The 17,141-nt window shown below is 33.4% G+C and overlaps 2 protein-coding genes across 4 annotated transcripts; one reads left to right on the forward strand and one right to left on the reverse strand.

Annotated features, from left to right (window-relative positions):
• On the forward strand, positions 806-5,410 carry LOC109363217 (uncharacterized exonuclease domain-containing protein At3g15140). 3 transcript variants are annotated; one of them, XM_019609394.1, is made up of 7 exons: positions 806-1,102; positions 2,493-2,695; positions 3,174-3,254; positions 4,030-4,146; positions 4,372-4,495; positions 4,962-5,186; positions 5,217-5,407. In XM_019609394.1, exons 1-6 carry the CDS (start codon positions 899-901, stop codon positions 5,160-5,162), a joined length of 930 nt encoding a protein of 309 aa, XP_019464939.1. In that variant the 5' UTR covers positions 806-898; the 3' UTR covers positions 5,163-5,186; positions 5,217-5,407. The 3 variants fall into 3 exon arrangements, with proteins under 3 accessions (XP_019464939.1, XP_019464941.1, XP_019464938.1); XM_019609396.1 differs by having other exon boundaries at positions 4,372-4,421; positions 4,960-5,410; XM_019609393.1 differs by having other exon boundaries at positions 4,962-5,407.
• LOC109363525 lies at positions 8,052-8,768 on the reverse strand. The gene has a single exon (XM_019609790.1). It carries the CDS (start codon positions 8,766-8,768, stop codon positions 8,052-8,054), a length of 717 nt encoding a protein of 238 aa, XP_019465335.1.

A 17,141-nucleotide genomic window follows, 5' to 3' on the forward strand; every position in this document is an offset into this window, starting at 1 on the left:
TATTTTTAAAAATTAAACATAACAGTTCAAATTGTTAGAATTCTAAATTTTAGTGTTAGAAACCTATGAAGCACGGATTCGTCAAACACTCTCACGTGTCGGTGTCCGACACGTATCCGACACGGATACGCTCAGATTCGTGAAAGATACGTATCCATAGAATATCCAAAAATTAAAAAAATTAAATAAAATAAATAAATATTAAGACACGTATTCGATTCGTTTTCAGTAAAATATATGATATATGGTCTTTTTCAATAAAATATAGGATATATATTCGTTTCTAATAAAACATGATAAGATAGATTCGTTTCCAATAAAACAGGATAAGATATATTCATTTCCAATAAAACCTGATAACATAGATTCGTTTTCATTAAAATAAGATAAAATATATTTGTTATGGAGAACAATGATTTTAGGATAGATTCGTTTTTATTAAAATTAAATAAGATAGATTTGTTATGGAGGGCAGTGATTTTAAAATTTCATATTTTTTACATTGAATATTTTGATTTACACTTATAATTTCATCATATTTTATGTGTTTTTATTATTTTATATGCGTATCCCTGAACGTATCGTATCCTGTATTTTAGAAAAAATACGTGTCAGCGTATCAGATACGTATTGTACCCGACACACGTATCAGTATTCATGCTTCATAGTTAGAAACAAATAAATGGATAAATTTAATATGTATATAGACAGTATAAATGTTTTTATTTTTACAAAAAATATGGTGATGATAGATGTACTGACAGTAGTGTAGTAAAAAACTTTACTGTGTCTGTCAGTAAACTCTAATTGGATAAACATATAATCCTCTACTCATCATCCTACTTGCTACCTAGTTCAGTCGAGTGCTGCTCCAAAATCGTTGGATCGTGTTCCTCAAATGGCGCTTCTGAAGGCTTCCTTATCCAAGATTTTATTATATTCTAACCGTGCTCGTTTTGTTCCTTCCTTCTCACCTCTGACCTATTTCTCTCTTCCTCCAATGCACTCTTTCACAATCTCTGCATCATTTTCCACTGAACACAAGCCTCAATCTCGTTGGAGACCCATGTGCTTGTACCACACCCAGGGAAAGTGCACAATGGTATTAACGTTTTGACCACCCATCAACTTTAACTTCATTTCTGTTTCTGGGTATTCTTTGTTTAATCCAAATTCGAAGCTTTTATTATTATGAGAATTCTGTGTTTCTAACTTTGAGCTAATCACGAGGCTTAGATAGAACAAGAGAAGTAACTAACTGTTAAGCAATTTTCTATCTAACTTTTAACTGACACTAAACTACGATGATGTCTGTGTGCTGGTGATATTGGTTGTATGCTATGTGTTTGATTAACTTTTTCAAAGATAAATAATTACATGATACAATTGTAGCTAATAGAGATTATAGGTATTTAATGGTTCAATGCAGAAATTTTGTAAACAATTATATGGAAGCCAACTCAAGACAATGTTGTTTATGAAATCAATTGAAATGATATGAGTAGTGACAATAGTCAATCCACAAGATTGAGGGAACGAACTCGGAAATAAAAGAGATACAATCAAGAAGGAGGGAGAAGAAATTCAGACTGAAAAGGATGAACACTCAGATAAAAATAGAGTCGATACTCAGTATTTGCCTCCTATTTACCTTCATTCCCCGTCTTTTATTTCCCACCAAAGTCTCCCTCACAAAATCTTAAGCATTCTGATTCTTTTACATCTTCTTAGACCCAGTTCCTGGTTATTAGATTTGGCTACCACATTTGGTTTATTAACAACTAGCTACTAGTCTGATTCAACACTAGATTGATTCCTAGCGCATGGATAATGTTGCATAGAAAATCACCAATTATGCTTATGAACATTAGAAAAGGAATCACTTTGTTCTGAGGATGCTACTGGCTTTATTGAGAAGTAATTTGTCATGATAATGCTGCTAGTTGACTTGTTCATTTGTTCACTCACACGTAAGACCAGGGCAGAATCAGAATTCATTGTATAGGGTGCAGAGCATGAGTAAAACTCAGTTTTTTCCCTTAATAAATTTGTTAAAACATCGGTACGACTTGTTACAATAATGGGTTTGCCAATAGCTGAAGGGGTTGACCACTCCCTTTCTGTTAACATAGTTCCACACTTCCACTCCTGTGTATCACTCTCAGTTCAGCAGGTTCGAATCCTGGTGTTTTATGGTTGACATTTGTCATTAAGAAGGAAACTTGGGGCCGTTAATCATTATCTTTGTAGGCTTGGAATATGATCTTCACTTTATGTGAAGATAGCTAATTAAATCGTTCAGCTCTAATTTCAGAATAAGGCATTGTCGGACAGGCACACAAGCTGCAGTTGTTGCTGTTAGAAGATTGTAGCTGAATTGATTGGAAATTTGGAATATGATTTTGTTACGTAAAACAAAACTTGCAGCTTAGAAACTTTGCACAGCTTTCTCTTTGAAGTTTATAATAATTTTGTTTTCTCCAAATTTGCAGATGGATGATCTTACCCACCTTGAGAAGTTCAATCACGATTGTTCCCGGGAGCTTCAAGTGAATACTTCTGATTTAAACAAAATATGCTCTCAGAATCTAGACTTTTTCCTTGTGCTTGATTTAGAGGGCAAGGTTGAGATTCTTGAGTTTCCAGTTCTAATGATCAGTGCAAAAACAATGCAAGTTGAAGACATTTTCCACAGGTTTTGATCTGCCACTTTATAGCATGTCTACCATGAATCGTGTTTCGAGTTCTGACAATTCTGTGATTACCTGAGATATTATGTAACTTTTTCTTTGTTCATCTCCCTCTCTTACTTTTTTTGTAATTCTATATTATTTTTGTTTTGCAAGGAAAGAATATTTCAAGGATTACAAGTTGAACTTGCTTTTCTTAGAAATAGCAATTATAAGAAAGATCAATTACTAATTATACATAGCCATCATTTGTATATTGTTTATTTTTTAATATACTATATCCATTACATGGAATAGTAGGATCTCGAGTTTTGAACCCTTAAATGCAAGAACTGGCTTGTGACTCTTGCAACTATGAGTGATAAATACGTTCTGACTTCTTACTTCTTAGGTTAGTTTCTTTTGAATTTAAACTGCTAAGTATGTATGTCATTTTGCAGGTTTTCCTCTTACAATTTCATTTATCTGTTCTTTCTTTAACAGGTTTGTGAGGCCCACAAAAATGAGTGAACAAAGAATAAATGAATACATTGAAGGAAAGTATGGAAAATTCGGAGTTGATAGGTATGCAACTTTTTTACTTTATCCTTACCGAATTTATCATTGTAGTAGATATACAACAAGAACAACAATGCCTTTTCCCACTAGTGGAGTCGGGTAAATGGATCAGATGATGTTATTATTGGTGCTTTACCGACAACATTGACTTCCATACAACATTGTAAGTCTTATAGCTGTCCAGTAAACTTTTCTTCTAAGAATCTAAGGTTGGGAGACACATTTTGGTCACAGATAACACTCATGGAACTCCTCTATTTAACTTTGTAACGTATATTGTCTTCTGAATCTTCCTTTTTATTTTTACTCCCAAAACAATCAAATAAGCAGGCAGAAAACTCCTCTCCGCTAATCTTCTTTCTTCATGTAAGTGCTTTGATGATAATATATTTTATCTATAATTTAATTTGTTGGTTGCAGTAAGTTTTTGTAGAGAGTACTTTTTGCTATGATTTGATATGTCCAATGAGCAAGAGGTTAGCCATTAGCCCAGTGAAATAAGATCATTCATTGTAATTTAAGGTTGAGAGTAGCAAGCTAGCTATAAATAGCTTGTCCAATAGGCAATAGTAGACTTATTATGATGATGATACACTCCAAGAGATTATCACCTGCTCAAAAGTGCCACCATCCAACCAGTATAATCATGTATAGATGGTGCCTATATTTATCTTTACCAGACCAGCACTAACTTTTGAACGATTTTTGCTTCGAATAATTTTGTAGAAGAGACAGGGGGTATTGCTACCGGTAGATTATTAAACACAACTTTTTTTGCCAGGGTTTGGCATGACACGGCGATACCATTCCAGGAAGTTATTCAACAATTTGAAGCATGGTTGACGCAACATCAGTTGTGGATGGGTGGTGAACTTAATCGTGCAGCATTTGTAACTTGGTAAGTGTCACTAGTTTGCCTCTTATGCTTACATTGCTTAATTATTGTTAGTAATGTTATATCAATTCCCTTATAAATTCTAATCTACCAGGTGTATGTGTTACTGGTTTCAAATTTAAACCTTTTAAATATATGGAGGAGAGGCCGAGCTTGAGTTTTGTTTCCTTCCCTATATATCCAGAAATTTGTTATTTAACTGACTGTTCTTTTTTGTTGTTTTTGCAGTGGAAATTGGGATTTGAAAACAAAGGTCCCTCAGCAGTGTGAAGTGTCAAGGATGAAGCTTCCTCCATATTTCATGGAATGGATTAATCTCAAAGATGCTTATCTGAACTTTTATAGCAGGAGGGTGAGTTCTTTCAATGTTCAAGGAATTGGCAGAAAGATATGATATGAATAATTAATCTATTTGTCTGTCCACCATGACAAATAAAACTGACTGATAACTCTAGATGGATGCCATTATTTAAAATCTATTTAAGGTTGAGATTTTGAAGCATTAACCTAACAAATTACGAAATTTCGAATTAATCTGATATGTTCTAAGCTTTTACCCTGGATCCTAGCAAGTCAACCATACTAGGCCATCTATGTATGGTTTAATGACCCAGACTCCCTCCTCTCACCGATTGCAGTAAAGGGTTACTCTCAACTAGATATGCCACTTTATGCATGCACACAGATATACACAACAACAACAACCAAACCTTTATCTCACTAGGTGGAGTCGGCAATACAAATATATGTATGTATTTTGTTGAAATCCTAATTTACAATGCTTGACTATTATATGTTTCCTTTATAACGGATAACAGGCTACCGGAATGACGACAATGATGAGGGAACTGAAAATACCAATGTATGGAAGTCATCATCTTGGCATTGATGATACAAAGAACATAGCAAGAGTACTGCAGCACATGCTGGTTGATGGTGCACTTATCCAGATTACTGCAAGGAGGAATCCTAAGTCTCTTGCAGATGTTAACTTCCTTTTCAAGAACCGTATTAGATAGTGCACTGACTCAATGGATTATGTAACTGCAAATCTGTTCCATAATTGAGTGGATTCTGCAAAATGGGGGAGTATGAGTTAGTAATGATACTTGCATGACTCTTAAACACAATTTTGTACTAGTAACTGTACTAATTTTTTGTTAAAAATATTGTCCCAGATTGAAGTATTATAAGAAATATGTAAACTTTGAAATTGTACATTGTGGTTTATGATTGAGTAATTAGTAAAAATTTAAGTATTACTTGATAATCGATTGATTTATTAGACAAAACATTAAAAGCATGCTTTATTTCTTTTGATTTTTCATAGTTTTACTCTTTTTATGGGATGGGGAGAGTTGAATTAATCCAAATCTCTCAACAAAATTTATTAATTCAATTATCTCCCAATTTTTGTACTTAGTTTTTGCTTGATATTCTCTCAATTTTGGTTTTGTTTAGTCCCATAGAGTCACATGTGGATTGTTATGTACAGTTGTAAACCTAAGAGTTGTATGAGAAGCTTTATTTTAAAATTAAACAAATTGAAACTTTGATCACGGCTATGTAGTTCTTAAGTACTTGCTGTATATTTTATTTACTGTAAATGTTTGAAATTTTTAATTTTTTTCATAAATATTAATAAGGAACTCTTTAGGGTACATGACCATTTTGGTCCCATTGAAAATCACTCACTAACCAATAATATATTGATCTAATGGTGTAAGGTATCTAAATTCTCAGTATAATTAATTGAATTGTTTCTTGACTTTGGATGGAGATCCGTTATTCCAAGTATGTTAGTCAGTCTCTAACCAATTATAATGAAGCAAAAAAAATAAAGTTATGAGTATTTAATTTTTTTAACTGATATATTATATTATGATTAGTTTAGAATAAACTTTGGGATATACTTGAGGATAATGTATCTTTATCTTTACCCTATAGAAAATTAGGTTTTGTTTTTTGGATTTTATCACCAGTAAGATTTCTTATAGTGGGGTTTACACACATAGTCATCATTGTAATATTTTTATTGAAAGTCATCATTCTATCTCAATAATAGGAACCCACAGCTTAACACATAACGATAATTAAGTGTCCCACCAAAATATTTATTGATGGATAATGTTATATTTTATTTCCAAATAATTCTAAAATGATATGGGTTACTCATAAACTAATTATTAATAAAAAATATTATTGATTGAGTTTATATTGTAAGAGAATTTAATAAGAAAACATATCATCTTTCATTTATTTATTTTTATGAGCAATGCCACGTATTCCTAATAAATTAGTTATGCTTACTAAAAAGTCATTATAATTATTTTTTTAAAGATAAGTTAGGAGAATGTAGAATTATATAATTTTATACTCTTCAATGCACTATAGATTCACAGCTAACCCACGTGCTATTTAGGAATTACAATGGGTACGTGTCGTGTACTACAGAATCATGTCTATTTCATACATATTTATTATTAGGCATGGAGATGTATGAATACTTGTGAGGTTTGCTATCGTGGGTCCTTGCATATCAGGTGTACTATGATTATCCAAAAATTTAGGAAGTATTAACAAAATTGTGAGCAATTTATGCAATTGCATATCAAATACAAATTATTTTATTCATATAAATATAAAAAATAAAGTCAATATTTAAACATTGTCATAGATTATTTAACAAAAACTATTCAGTAAACACAATCACAAATTAACAACTAACACAATAGTAACAATTATGTTATTAAACATATATATTTATGGATTTATGAATGGTTAGTATGAGTATATTCGACTCCGGATGTCCCACTATTGAAACCATCTTGTCTAATAATAAATTTTAAAATCTTTTGTTTCAATTACCAAGTGGTCCAAATCCGACTAGCCATATATACTACCAACAAGTACTTGTGAGTTGTGTATGTGATACTCATTATCATTGGGAGCTTAGCTTGATTGTTGGTTACTTTCAATTTCCAAAATCTACTCGCTTCCCCATTTACCATTACAAAGCCAAAAAAATAAAAAGGGAAATTATACAGGACAAGGGATTAAAAAAGAATCATTGTGTAATTACGAAAGCTACACAAAGTTTGGAATTTTATACAAATCATAACAAAACCTTTAATTTGTGGCATTCACATGATACTACATCTTAACATTTTTAAATTACAGCTAATCTTGTCAGTATAAAAATGTAATCATTATTCTTTTAATAAAATAAGAAAAATCTTAAAATAAATCCTGATGTTTGAAAAATCAGAAATGACACTCACATGTCACATGCTCACTTAGACTATGTATATAAAACTACTTTAAAATAAAGTAAGGAAGCAAATGTATTTTCACAACTGATTTGATAGAGTGAACATTACAATCTTACTTGCTCTCTTCATATACGAATTTACTTCAGTAATTATAAGTATTACAACTAATAATCATTATAAAGATACAAACAAAAAAAGTTTTCATAACTCATGCAAGACAAATCTGTACATTAAACCCCACCAGCTTCTTTTCTGCATATATAAATAATAAGAAAGATAAATTGTAAACTATTTTTTCCAGAAACGGTAATTACTAAGCTTTTAACTTTTAAGAACAAAACTTTTCATAATATATCATCCACATAACACTTTACTCATATTTGTTGCATACAACAATACTTATTTGAGCTTTGCATACCATGTACGAAAGCGTCTTTTCGAACCAACATCAAGTACAAAAAGAAATATAATTTTTAATGACACATTTATCCTTTTGATTGCAATGATATTACATTTTTGTCACTACAAGTAATGAAAAAATATGCACTCGACTCTCCATTAATGAAGAGAATCTTGTTCTTATGGAATGTAGAGTAAACATGTGTACTTTTAACAATTCCAAACCTTCAGTTACCATTAAAATCCAACCCCAGCCACGCTGATCTGGAATCGAGCCGAAGAATACGGCTCCATCAGTTTCCTATCGTTCCAGAAACAACCCTCCGGCGCAAGCTTAGCCGCCACTGATCCCCTCGGCTCCGACTTACAGCGCTTGAGCACATCAGGCTCGCAAACATTGGGCCCCACCACCGGCGCCGTAAATGAGCACGACAATCTCCCTGGCTGAATCACCGGCGGCGGAGGCTGCACCAGCGACTGCTTGGACTCCACGGCGACCCTCTTCTTATCCTGACAATCTCCGCTGCCAGTTTTAGCAGCCGGCCTCGGCGGCAGCCACCGTACGAAATCAACGGTGCAAAACCATGTCTCTTTAGAAACGTCAGTGGAAAGCTTGGGTTCGCACATCATCAGTAACAAGCATTCCGGTAATATTCCACTCTCAATATTTGACCTTTTTTCTCTCTCCATTGACTCCTTTTCTTCTTCATCCTTTGACCCTTTTTCTACGACGTCGTTTTCAGAAATGGTTTCAACTTTTCCACTGCCATTTGCATCTTCATCTTCTTTACTATCAATAAGCACAATGCATTTTTCAACTTCACAAACATCTTTATCTTCCTCCATTGCTACTCCTACTTGTACTTCAACATCATCATCTTCTTTATGAAGAGTTGGGTCCAATAACTTGTTGGATAAAGCTGCAACTTTTATAGGATCAGATCTGAATCTCATTAACAAAAGAGCATGTTAGATACCTCTCATTTCTATGCCTCTTTAAGGGCATTTTATGTCACTTTTATGGCTTTGTTTCCAAGCATCCAATGCTTGGAATCCAAGATACCAAGACTTTGCTTGCCTATAAAAGGACACATATAGAGAGTTTCAATATCATCTTCACAACACACAACATCTTTTTCATTTACACATATATTGTGAGTGCATTCTTGGTGAGAATTCTTGTTCCATTTGAGAGAGTATTTGTGAGAAAAAATATTGTCATTTGTCCTCATCATTATAAGAGGATTTCTTGTACTCTTCTTTCTTACATAGTGGAATTTTGTTCTTGATCGCCCGTGGTTTTTTCTCTCTCACACTGAGGGGTTTTTCCACGTTAAATCTTTGTGTTATTTTCTTTATCCTTTACTTGCTTCTCTTTTGTTCTCAATTGATTCAATCTTGTGCTTCCGCATTGTGCTCTATCCTTAACAAGTGGAATCAGAGCTCTTACTAAATTGAGAATTTCAAAATGTCTGCAAAATTTGACATTGAGAAGTTTGATGGCAAAATTAGCTTTTCTATTTGGCGAGTCCAAATGAGGGCCGTTCTTATCCAGAGCGGATTAAAGAAAGCTTTAGATGGGAAGTCAAAGAAACCAGTTTCCATGACCGATGATCAATGGGACGAGTTGGATGAAAAGGCGCTTTCAACAATTCAACTTTGTTTGTCGAAGGAGGTTCTTCGTGAGGTTGCCAATGAAGAAACCGCTGCGGCTTTGTGGCTGAAGTTAGAAACTTTATACATGACCAAGAGCCTCGCAAACAAGCTTCGTCTCAAAGAACGGTTATACACCATTCGTATGGTTGAAGGTACTCCTATTCAAACTCATCTTGATGAGTTTAATTCTATTATTATGGATATGCAAAATATTGATATTAATATTGAAGATGAAGACAAAGCTGTTTTGTTGGTTGTCTCTTTACCTTCTACCTATAAGCACTTCAAAGAAATCATGTTGTATGGAAATAATGATACCTTATCCTTTGAAGATGTTAAATCTAATTTATTGTCCAAAGAAAAATTTGATCTTGAAGTTAATTCTGTGGACAAGGGTGAGGGCTTAAGTGTTCGAGGTAGAACTCAAGAAAAAGGGAGTACCAATTATAAAAAGTTCAGATCCAAATCCAGAGGTCGCAAATCCAACAAAACTTGTCGCTATTGCAAAAAACTGGGGCATGACATTTCTGATTGTTTTATCTTAAAGAAAAAACAAGAAAAACAGATAAAGGAAAATTTCAACAATTCCTCTGAAGCTGCTAATATTGAAGCCAATTCTGACGGTGATATTCTTTTATCTGTTGTCTCTTATAATAATAGGAGTAAAACAGAATGGATTCTTGATTCTGGATGTACTTTTCATATGTGTCCTTATAAGGACTTATTCACCACTTTTGAACATGTTGACAGTGGTGTTGTTTTGATGGGCAATGATACCCAATGCAAAGTTGCAGGAATAGGTACTATTCAGATCAAGGCTCATGACGGTGTTGTCAGAACCTTGGCTAATGTCCGCTATATTCCAGATTTGAAGCGGAACTTAATTTCTCTTGGCACCCTAGAGTCTCTCGGGTGTAGGTATTCAGCTGAAGGTGGAGTTCTAAAGGTATTGAAAGGTGCTATGGTATTATTGAAAGCTAACCGGATTGGTAGTTTATATGTCTTGCAAGGTTCTGTTGTGACAGGTTCAACAGCTGTATCTTCTTCAATGCATGATAATGACATTACCAAATTATGGCACATGCGCCTGGGCCATATGAGTGAAAAAGGTATGCACCTTCTAAGCAAACAAGGTCATCTTGGTAAACATGGCATTGGTAAATTGGATTTTTGTAAACATTGTGTTTTTGGGAAACAGAAAAAGGTTAGTTTCTCCACTGCAACTCACCGTACCAAAGGTATTCTTGATTATATTCATTCTGACCTTTGGGGGCCTTCTAAATTTCCTTCTCATGGAGGATGTCGCTATATGATGACCATCATTGATGATTTTTCTCGCAAAGTTTGGGTTTATTTTCTGCAGCATAAAAATGAGACTTTCTCCACTTTCAAGAAGTGGAAAACTCTTGTTGAAACCCAGACAGGGAAGAAAGTGAAGAAGCTTAGAACAGACAATGGATTAGAGTTCTGCAATGGTGATTTTAATGAGTTCTGCACAAAAAATGGTATTGCTAGACACAAAACTATTCCAAGAAATCCTCAACAAAATGGTGTTGCAGAACGGATGAACAGGACTCTACTTGAGAGAGTTCGTTGTATGCTCTCAAATGCTGGGTTATGGCATCGGCGTGAATTTTGGGCTGAAGCAGCATCTACTGCTTGTTACCTGGTTAATCGTTCTCCACATTCAGCACTTGATTTCAAAATCCCAGAAGAAATTTGGTCAGGTAATCCTGTTGATTATTCTAACTTAAGAATCTTTGGATGTCCTGCTTATGCACATGTTAATGATGGTAAATTAGCTCCAAGAGCTGTTGAGTGCATATTTCTTGGTTATGCATCTGAGTCTAAAGGATATCGCTTATGGTATTCTGATGCAAAGTCACGGAAATTAATTCTTAGCAGAGATGTGACTTTTAATGAGGATGCATTTTTATCTTCTGGAAAACAATCTATTGTGTCTTCTTCTACTAGTACAGGTAATCTACAGGGTACTAGCGAGAAGGTGGAGTTGATAGTGAAACCTACAGTTCCTAATGTTGATGTTCCATCTTCCTCTACAAATCAATCTAGCATTGATGATCATTATGTTGATTGTGATGACAGTACAACTTCTCCTATTCATCAGCAAGAAGATGATTATTGTATTGCTCGAGACAGAACCAGAAGACTAATTAAAAGGCCAGCTAGATACACTGATGGTGATAATTTAATTGCTTATGCATTGTCAGTTGCACAAGAGGTAAATGATGATGTTGAACCTGCCAGCTATACAGAAGCTGTTTCTTGTGTTGATTCGTCACAGTGGCTAGTGGCTATGAATGAAGAGATTGAAAGTCTTCATAAGAATGGTACTTGGGCTTTGACAGAGCTTCCCGAAGGCAAACGACCATTACGATGTAAATGGATCTATAAGAAGAAAGACGGTATTCCCGGGGTTGAAGATCCAAGATGCAAAGCACGACTAGTTGTTAAAGGTTTTAATCAAAAGGAAGGTATTGACTTTAATGAGATATTCTCACCTGTTGTTCGTCATACTTCTATACGTGTTTTGCTTGCTTTTGTTGCTTTATTTGATTTGGAGTTGGAGCAACTTGATGTAAAGACAGCTTTTCTACATGGAGAGCTGGAAGAAGAAATTTACATGGAACAACCTGAAGGATTTATTGTTCCTGATAAGGAGCATCTTGTCTGTCGATTGAAGAAATCATTATATGGCCTTAAGCAAGCTCCCAGACAATGGTACATGAGGTTTGATTCTTTTATGATTGGGCAAGGTTATTGCAGGAGTCAATTTGATGACTGTATTTATTTCCAGAAATTTCCAAATGAATCATTCATATACTTGTTACTGTATGTTGATGATATGCTAATTGCTTCACGTGACAAGTCTTTGATCCGGAAATTGAAAATTCAACTCAATAATGAGTTTGAGATGAAAGAATTAGGTGCAGCCAAGAAAATTCTTGGTATGGAGATTCACAGGGATCGTCAAGCTGGTAAATTGTTTTTATCCCAAGAGAAATATATTGAAAGAGTGCTTGAAAGGTTTAATATGAATAATTGTAAACCTGTTTCTACTCCACTTGCTGCACATTTCAAGTTATCTTTAGATCTTTGCCCACATACAGAGGAAGAGATGGAGCGTATGTCACATATTCCTTATGCTAGTGCAGTTGGTAGTCTTATGTATGCTATGGTGTGCACTAGACCTGATTTAGCATATGCTGTTAGCATGGTAAGTCGATATATGCATAATCCTGGAAAGGATCATTGGAGTGCTGTAAAATGGATTTTTCGGTATCTAAAAGGTACTTCTGGTATTGGCTTGGTATTTGACAGAAACAAGGCTACAACTGATGACGTTGTAGGTTATGTTGATTCGGATTATGGTGGTGATATTGACAGAAGGAGGTCTCTTTCTGGTTACATCTTTACTCTCTGTAATAGTGCTATTAGCTGGAAAGCTACTCTTCAGTCCATTGCTGCATTGTCTACGACTGAAGCAGAATATATTTCAGCAACGGAGGGTGTGAAGGAGGCTATTTGGCTCCGAGGTTTGGTAAATGAACTTGGTCTAATACAGGGTGTTCTTACAGTGTTTTGTGATAGTCAAAGTGCTATTCATTTGACCAGGAATAATCGTTATCATGACAAGACCAAACACATTGATATAAAACGTCACTTTATCCGAGATATTGTTGCTATTGGTGAAATTATGGTGGAAAAGATTCACACATCAGAGAATCCAGCAGATATACTTACCAAGCCACTTCCGAATACCAAGTTCCAACTTTGCTTGGACTTGGTTGTATTGTTAGATGTCTCTCATTTCTATGCCTTAAAAGAATTTTATGACTATTTTATGGCTCTCTCTAAAGACATTTTGTGTCACTTTTATGGCTTTGTTTCCAAGCATCCAATGCTTCATATCCAAGATACCAAGACTTTGCTTGCCTATAAAAGGACACATATAGAGAGCTTCAAAATCATCTTCACAACACACAACATCTCTTTCATTTACACATATATTGTGAGTGCATTCTTGGTGAGAATTCTTGTTCCATTTGAGAGAGTATTTGTGAGAAAAAATATTGTCATTTGTCCTCATCATTATAAGAGGATTTCTTGTACTCTTCTTTTTTACATAGTGGAATTTTGCTCTTGATTGCCCGTGGTTTTTTTTCCTCTCACACTAAGGGGTTTTTCCACGTTAAATCTTGTGTGTTATTTTCTTTATCTTTTACTTGCTTCTCTTTTGTTCTCAATTGATTCAATCATGTGCTTCTGCATTGTGCTCTATCCTTAACAGAGCATTTCTTCTTCTTGATTAAATCTTGTGTGGAATGCATAAACTACTCCTTCTTTTCTCTTCTTCTTCTTTTCCTTCATTCTCCTCGTTTTTCAACTTTTCTATATCATGTAAATCAATGTCTTCAAACACATGTCTTCTTCTATGCTTTGTTCTCTCTTCTTCTTGTTCCTCCTCTCCCATTACCAACTCAATCTCCCTCTTCCCTTTTTGTATATTCACCATCTATTTTGATCCCTTATCATCTTTCTTTCTTGTGCATGAAGACTTGCAAGGGAACAAGCAACTAAACTCTTTCAATGCTTCACATATTGTCAAAGGAAGATGAACCCATCTTTGGTTCCTATCTTGCTGTTGTTGCAAATTCTGATTCTGTTGCTGAAAACTTTGCATTTTCTGTGATTTCTGTCTACTAAGATCTTGATTCACACCAACTTCTGATCTTCTAAAGCTTGCTTCTCCTGCACCTAATCTTCTCTTGGATTTGGATATTGCACCTCTCTTTCTGGCTTTCACTCTCACTTGTCCAATACATGTTACTTTGGGCGATGAAGGTTCTGGGTTATCAAAACCATATCCTCTTTTTCTTCCCACAGATACAGTTGGGAATATGGCTAGCCTCTTATTGAAGGAAGAAGAAGAAGAAGAAATGGACATTTGGGGTGGTAGTTCTTTACTATCGCTTGGGCTGAATATGGTTTTAGAAGATAGCTTCATGAACGAGGGAAGTAGAGAATAAGAGATCTTTGTCTATTTTCTTTTCTTTCTTTGAAGTTAAAAGGAGGGCACTTACAAAGATATGGACATTGAGTGACATAACAAAACAAGTTTTCTTGGGATCCTATGCAAAGTCAATAAAGGTTTGATTGAACATTCATGATGTATGAATGAATGAAAGACCTTTGCTTAGTTGGAGGGTGGGGTAGTCTTTGTAGGGTCTTATTCCTTCCCATTAATGAAGAAGATAGTATAATTTTTCTCTTTAATTTTAAGGAAAAAATTGTTTTATTATAATAAAAATAAAAATAAAATATAATTGTTATGACATTTTCTTTGTTTTTTACTATCATTTACTTTAGTCTCATTATTAGTCTTTGTAAAGGTTTAGAACTAGAGAAGAGAGTCAAATGGAAGAGTGAGACTCATCTCAAGTAATGAAGAGACAAGTGACTTTTCCTTTGTATTTGAAGGGTAAAAGTGTAATATCATTTTAAATAAAAGGGGTATGAATATCAATGTATGTTATCTTTTCTTTACTTTTGCATAGTACTTACTCTCCATTAATAGAGAGGAGTCTCACTGTAAATGGAACTGGGCCAATGCTTGTCTCTTTTTATGCGAAATGTAACAAGTAGATATTCGTTCTTGTCATCGTCAAAAACTATATTATGTTAATTAATTTCTTTTAAATATTTATTATCATTATTTATATTTTTGTTTCATTAGGATATGATTTGGAAGTCCAACTAATCTTTATTCCAATAATTGCTTGTATGAAAATATATAGGATAAATTTATACCCTTCTAACATATCTTTTTAAAATCCTCCTAGTTATTAAACATATATGATTTTTTATTTTCAAGTAAAAGATATTTTCAATTTTACATTAAACATATTAAGAAGATTTTTAGAAAAGAAAATGATGTATGGATTGAGTATAAGAATTTTTGACATTGTCATTATATTATTTATCATTCATATTTAATTATCGTTAACTTTTAAATAAGAATAATATAAATGAATAGTGAGTAATACATTGATTGTGTATAAATCTTTATAGTGACAATATATAAACATTACACTATTGATACAAAGTCATAACATTTCTCATGACAATAATACTATTTTTTGTGAAAAATAAGAAACAAACAAGGGGAGTCGATAGTTGATTTGAAAGTGAAGTACTCAAGTTCATCAAGAAAAGGAAGGATTATGAGATCATTATCTTGTTCATGGATCTACAACCTTGTTGGTAATGGGAGAAAGTGAGGAAAATTATAGGAAAGGCGGAATGGTGGAAAAGAGATGGAAAATAAAGTATGATAGCACACAGAACAAACATTTAGTATGATAGTTGTACATTACTACACCAAGAACAAACATTTAATATTTGGGCGTAGGTGATGGAAAATAGAGTATATGATTATACATAGAACAAAGATTTAATATGATTGTAATGTAATGTTACGTGGATTAAACAATTATTATTATTACATAAATTTATTTCATAATGTTAAATTATTGAATTTTTTTCTATGTTTGTATGACTAAAATGGATTGTGCTACAATTTAAATTGTATGTAATTATGTTTTTGTAATTTTATATTATTTTTCCTTTGATTTTCTAAAATAAACATAAGACTATAAGAATCAAACACAATCCATAAGTTGCTCGTAATTATTTTCATTGTTTTTTAAATTTCTAGGTAAGTGTATATCCACTAGGTACCAAAGAACTTACTAATCGTAAACTCAACAAATATTCATACAAGTTTAGGTCCAAAAATGAATGAGGCGAGTTCGAGGATCATTGTCATCCATAATCATGCAATTAAAAACATAGAATTGCTTTTTAAATGTTTAATTAAATGTTTTTACTAAGTTTTGAGTTTTTAATGACTATTATTTTGACAAAGTTTTGACTCTTTAATTAACATTTTTTGGTACTATCAGTGATATCTCATCACTTTTATTGTGTGCGATTGCTCTTTCCAACAAATGTCGCTCTCATAAGTCGAACTCATGATCTTTTGGTACCACACGGATCTAGCAAAATATTACATCACTCTTTAATTAGTACGAAGACTTCAAACTCTTTTCATCATTAAAATTATTTGGTTTTTTATTCATTAAACATAATATTGCCATAATAATAAAATACTCTTAAGATATTCTATATCATTAAAAAGTTTCTAAGTATTCTATATTTTAATTAAAAAACACATAATGGTTATCATTTCCAACAAATGTCGATTTCAAGAATCAAACTTTTGACATTTTGGTCATCATAGGAATATAGCGGGATCTTATACAACTCTTTAATTAGTATGAAGACTTAAAACTGAAAATGTGGATGTCAAGAGGAGCACTTTGGAAAGCTTGTCCACTATGTGTTTTGATGAGGACAATATGTGTTTCATAAGAGCTTGAAGATCATCAACAAATCAACGTGCTTAAGCCTCAAGATTGGTATTAGACTTAGACTAGTAATTAGTTTAGGTTGAGTCTAAGGCTTAGGTAAACTCAATACATGTCTCATATACATAATACATTAAATCATTTTATTTTGAGATATGACATTCATAATATGTTCATGCATAATATATATATACATATTATCTATGCATCTTAGGCATAA

Source organism: Lupinus angustifolius, chromosome LG13 (genome assembly GCF_001865875.1).
Source record: "Lupinus angustifolius cultivar Tanjil chromosome LG13, LupAngTanjil_v1.0, whole genome shotgun sequence".
NCBI lineage: Eukaryota > Viridiplantae > Streptophyta > Magnoliopsida > Fabales > Fabaceae > Lupinus > Lupinus angustifolius.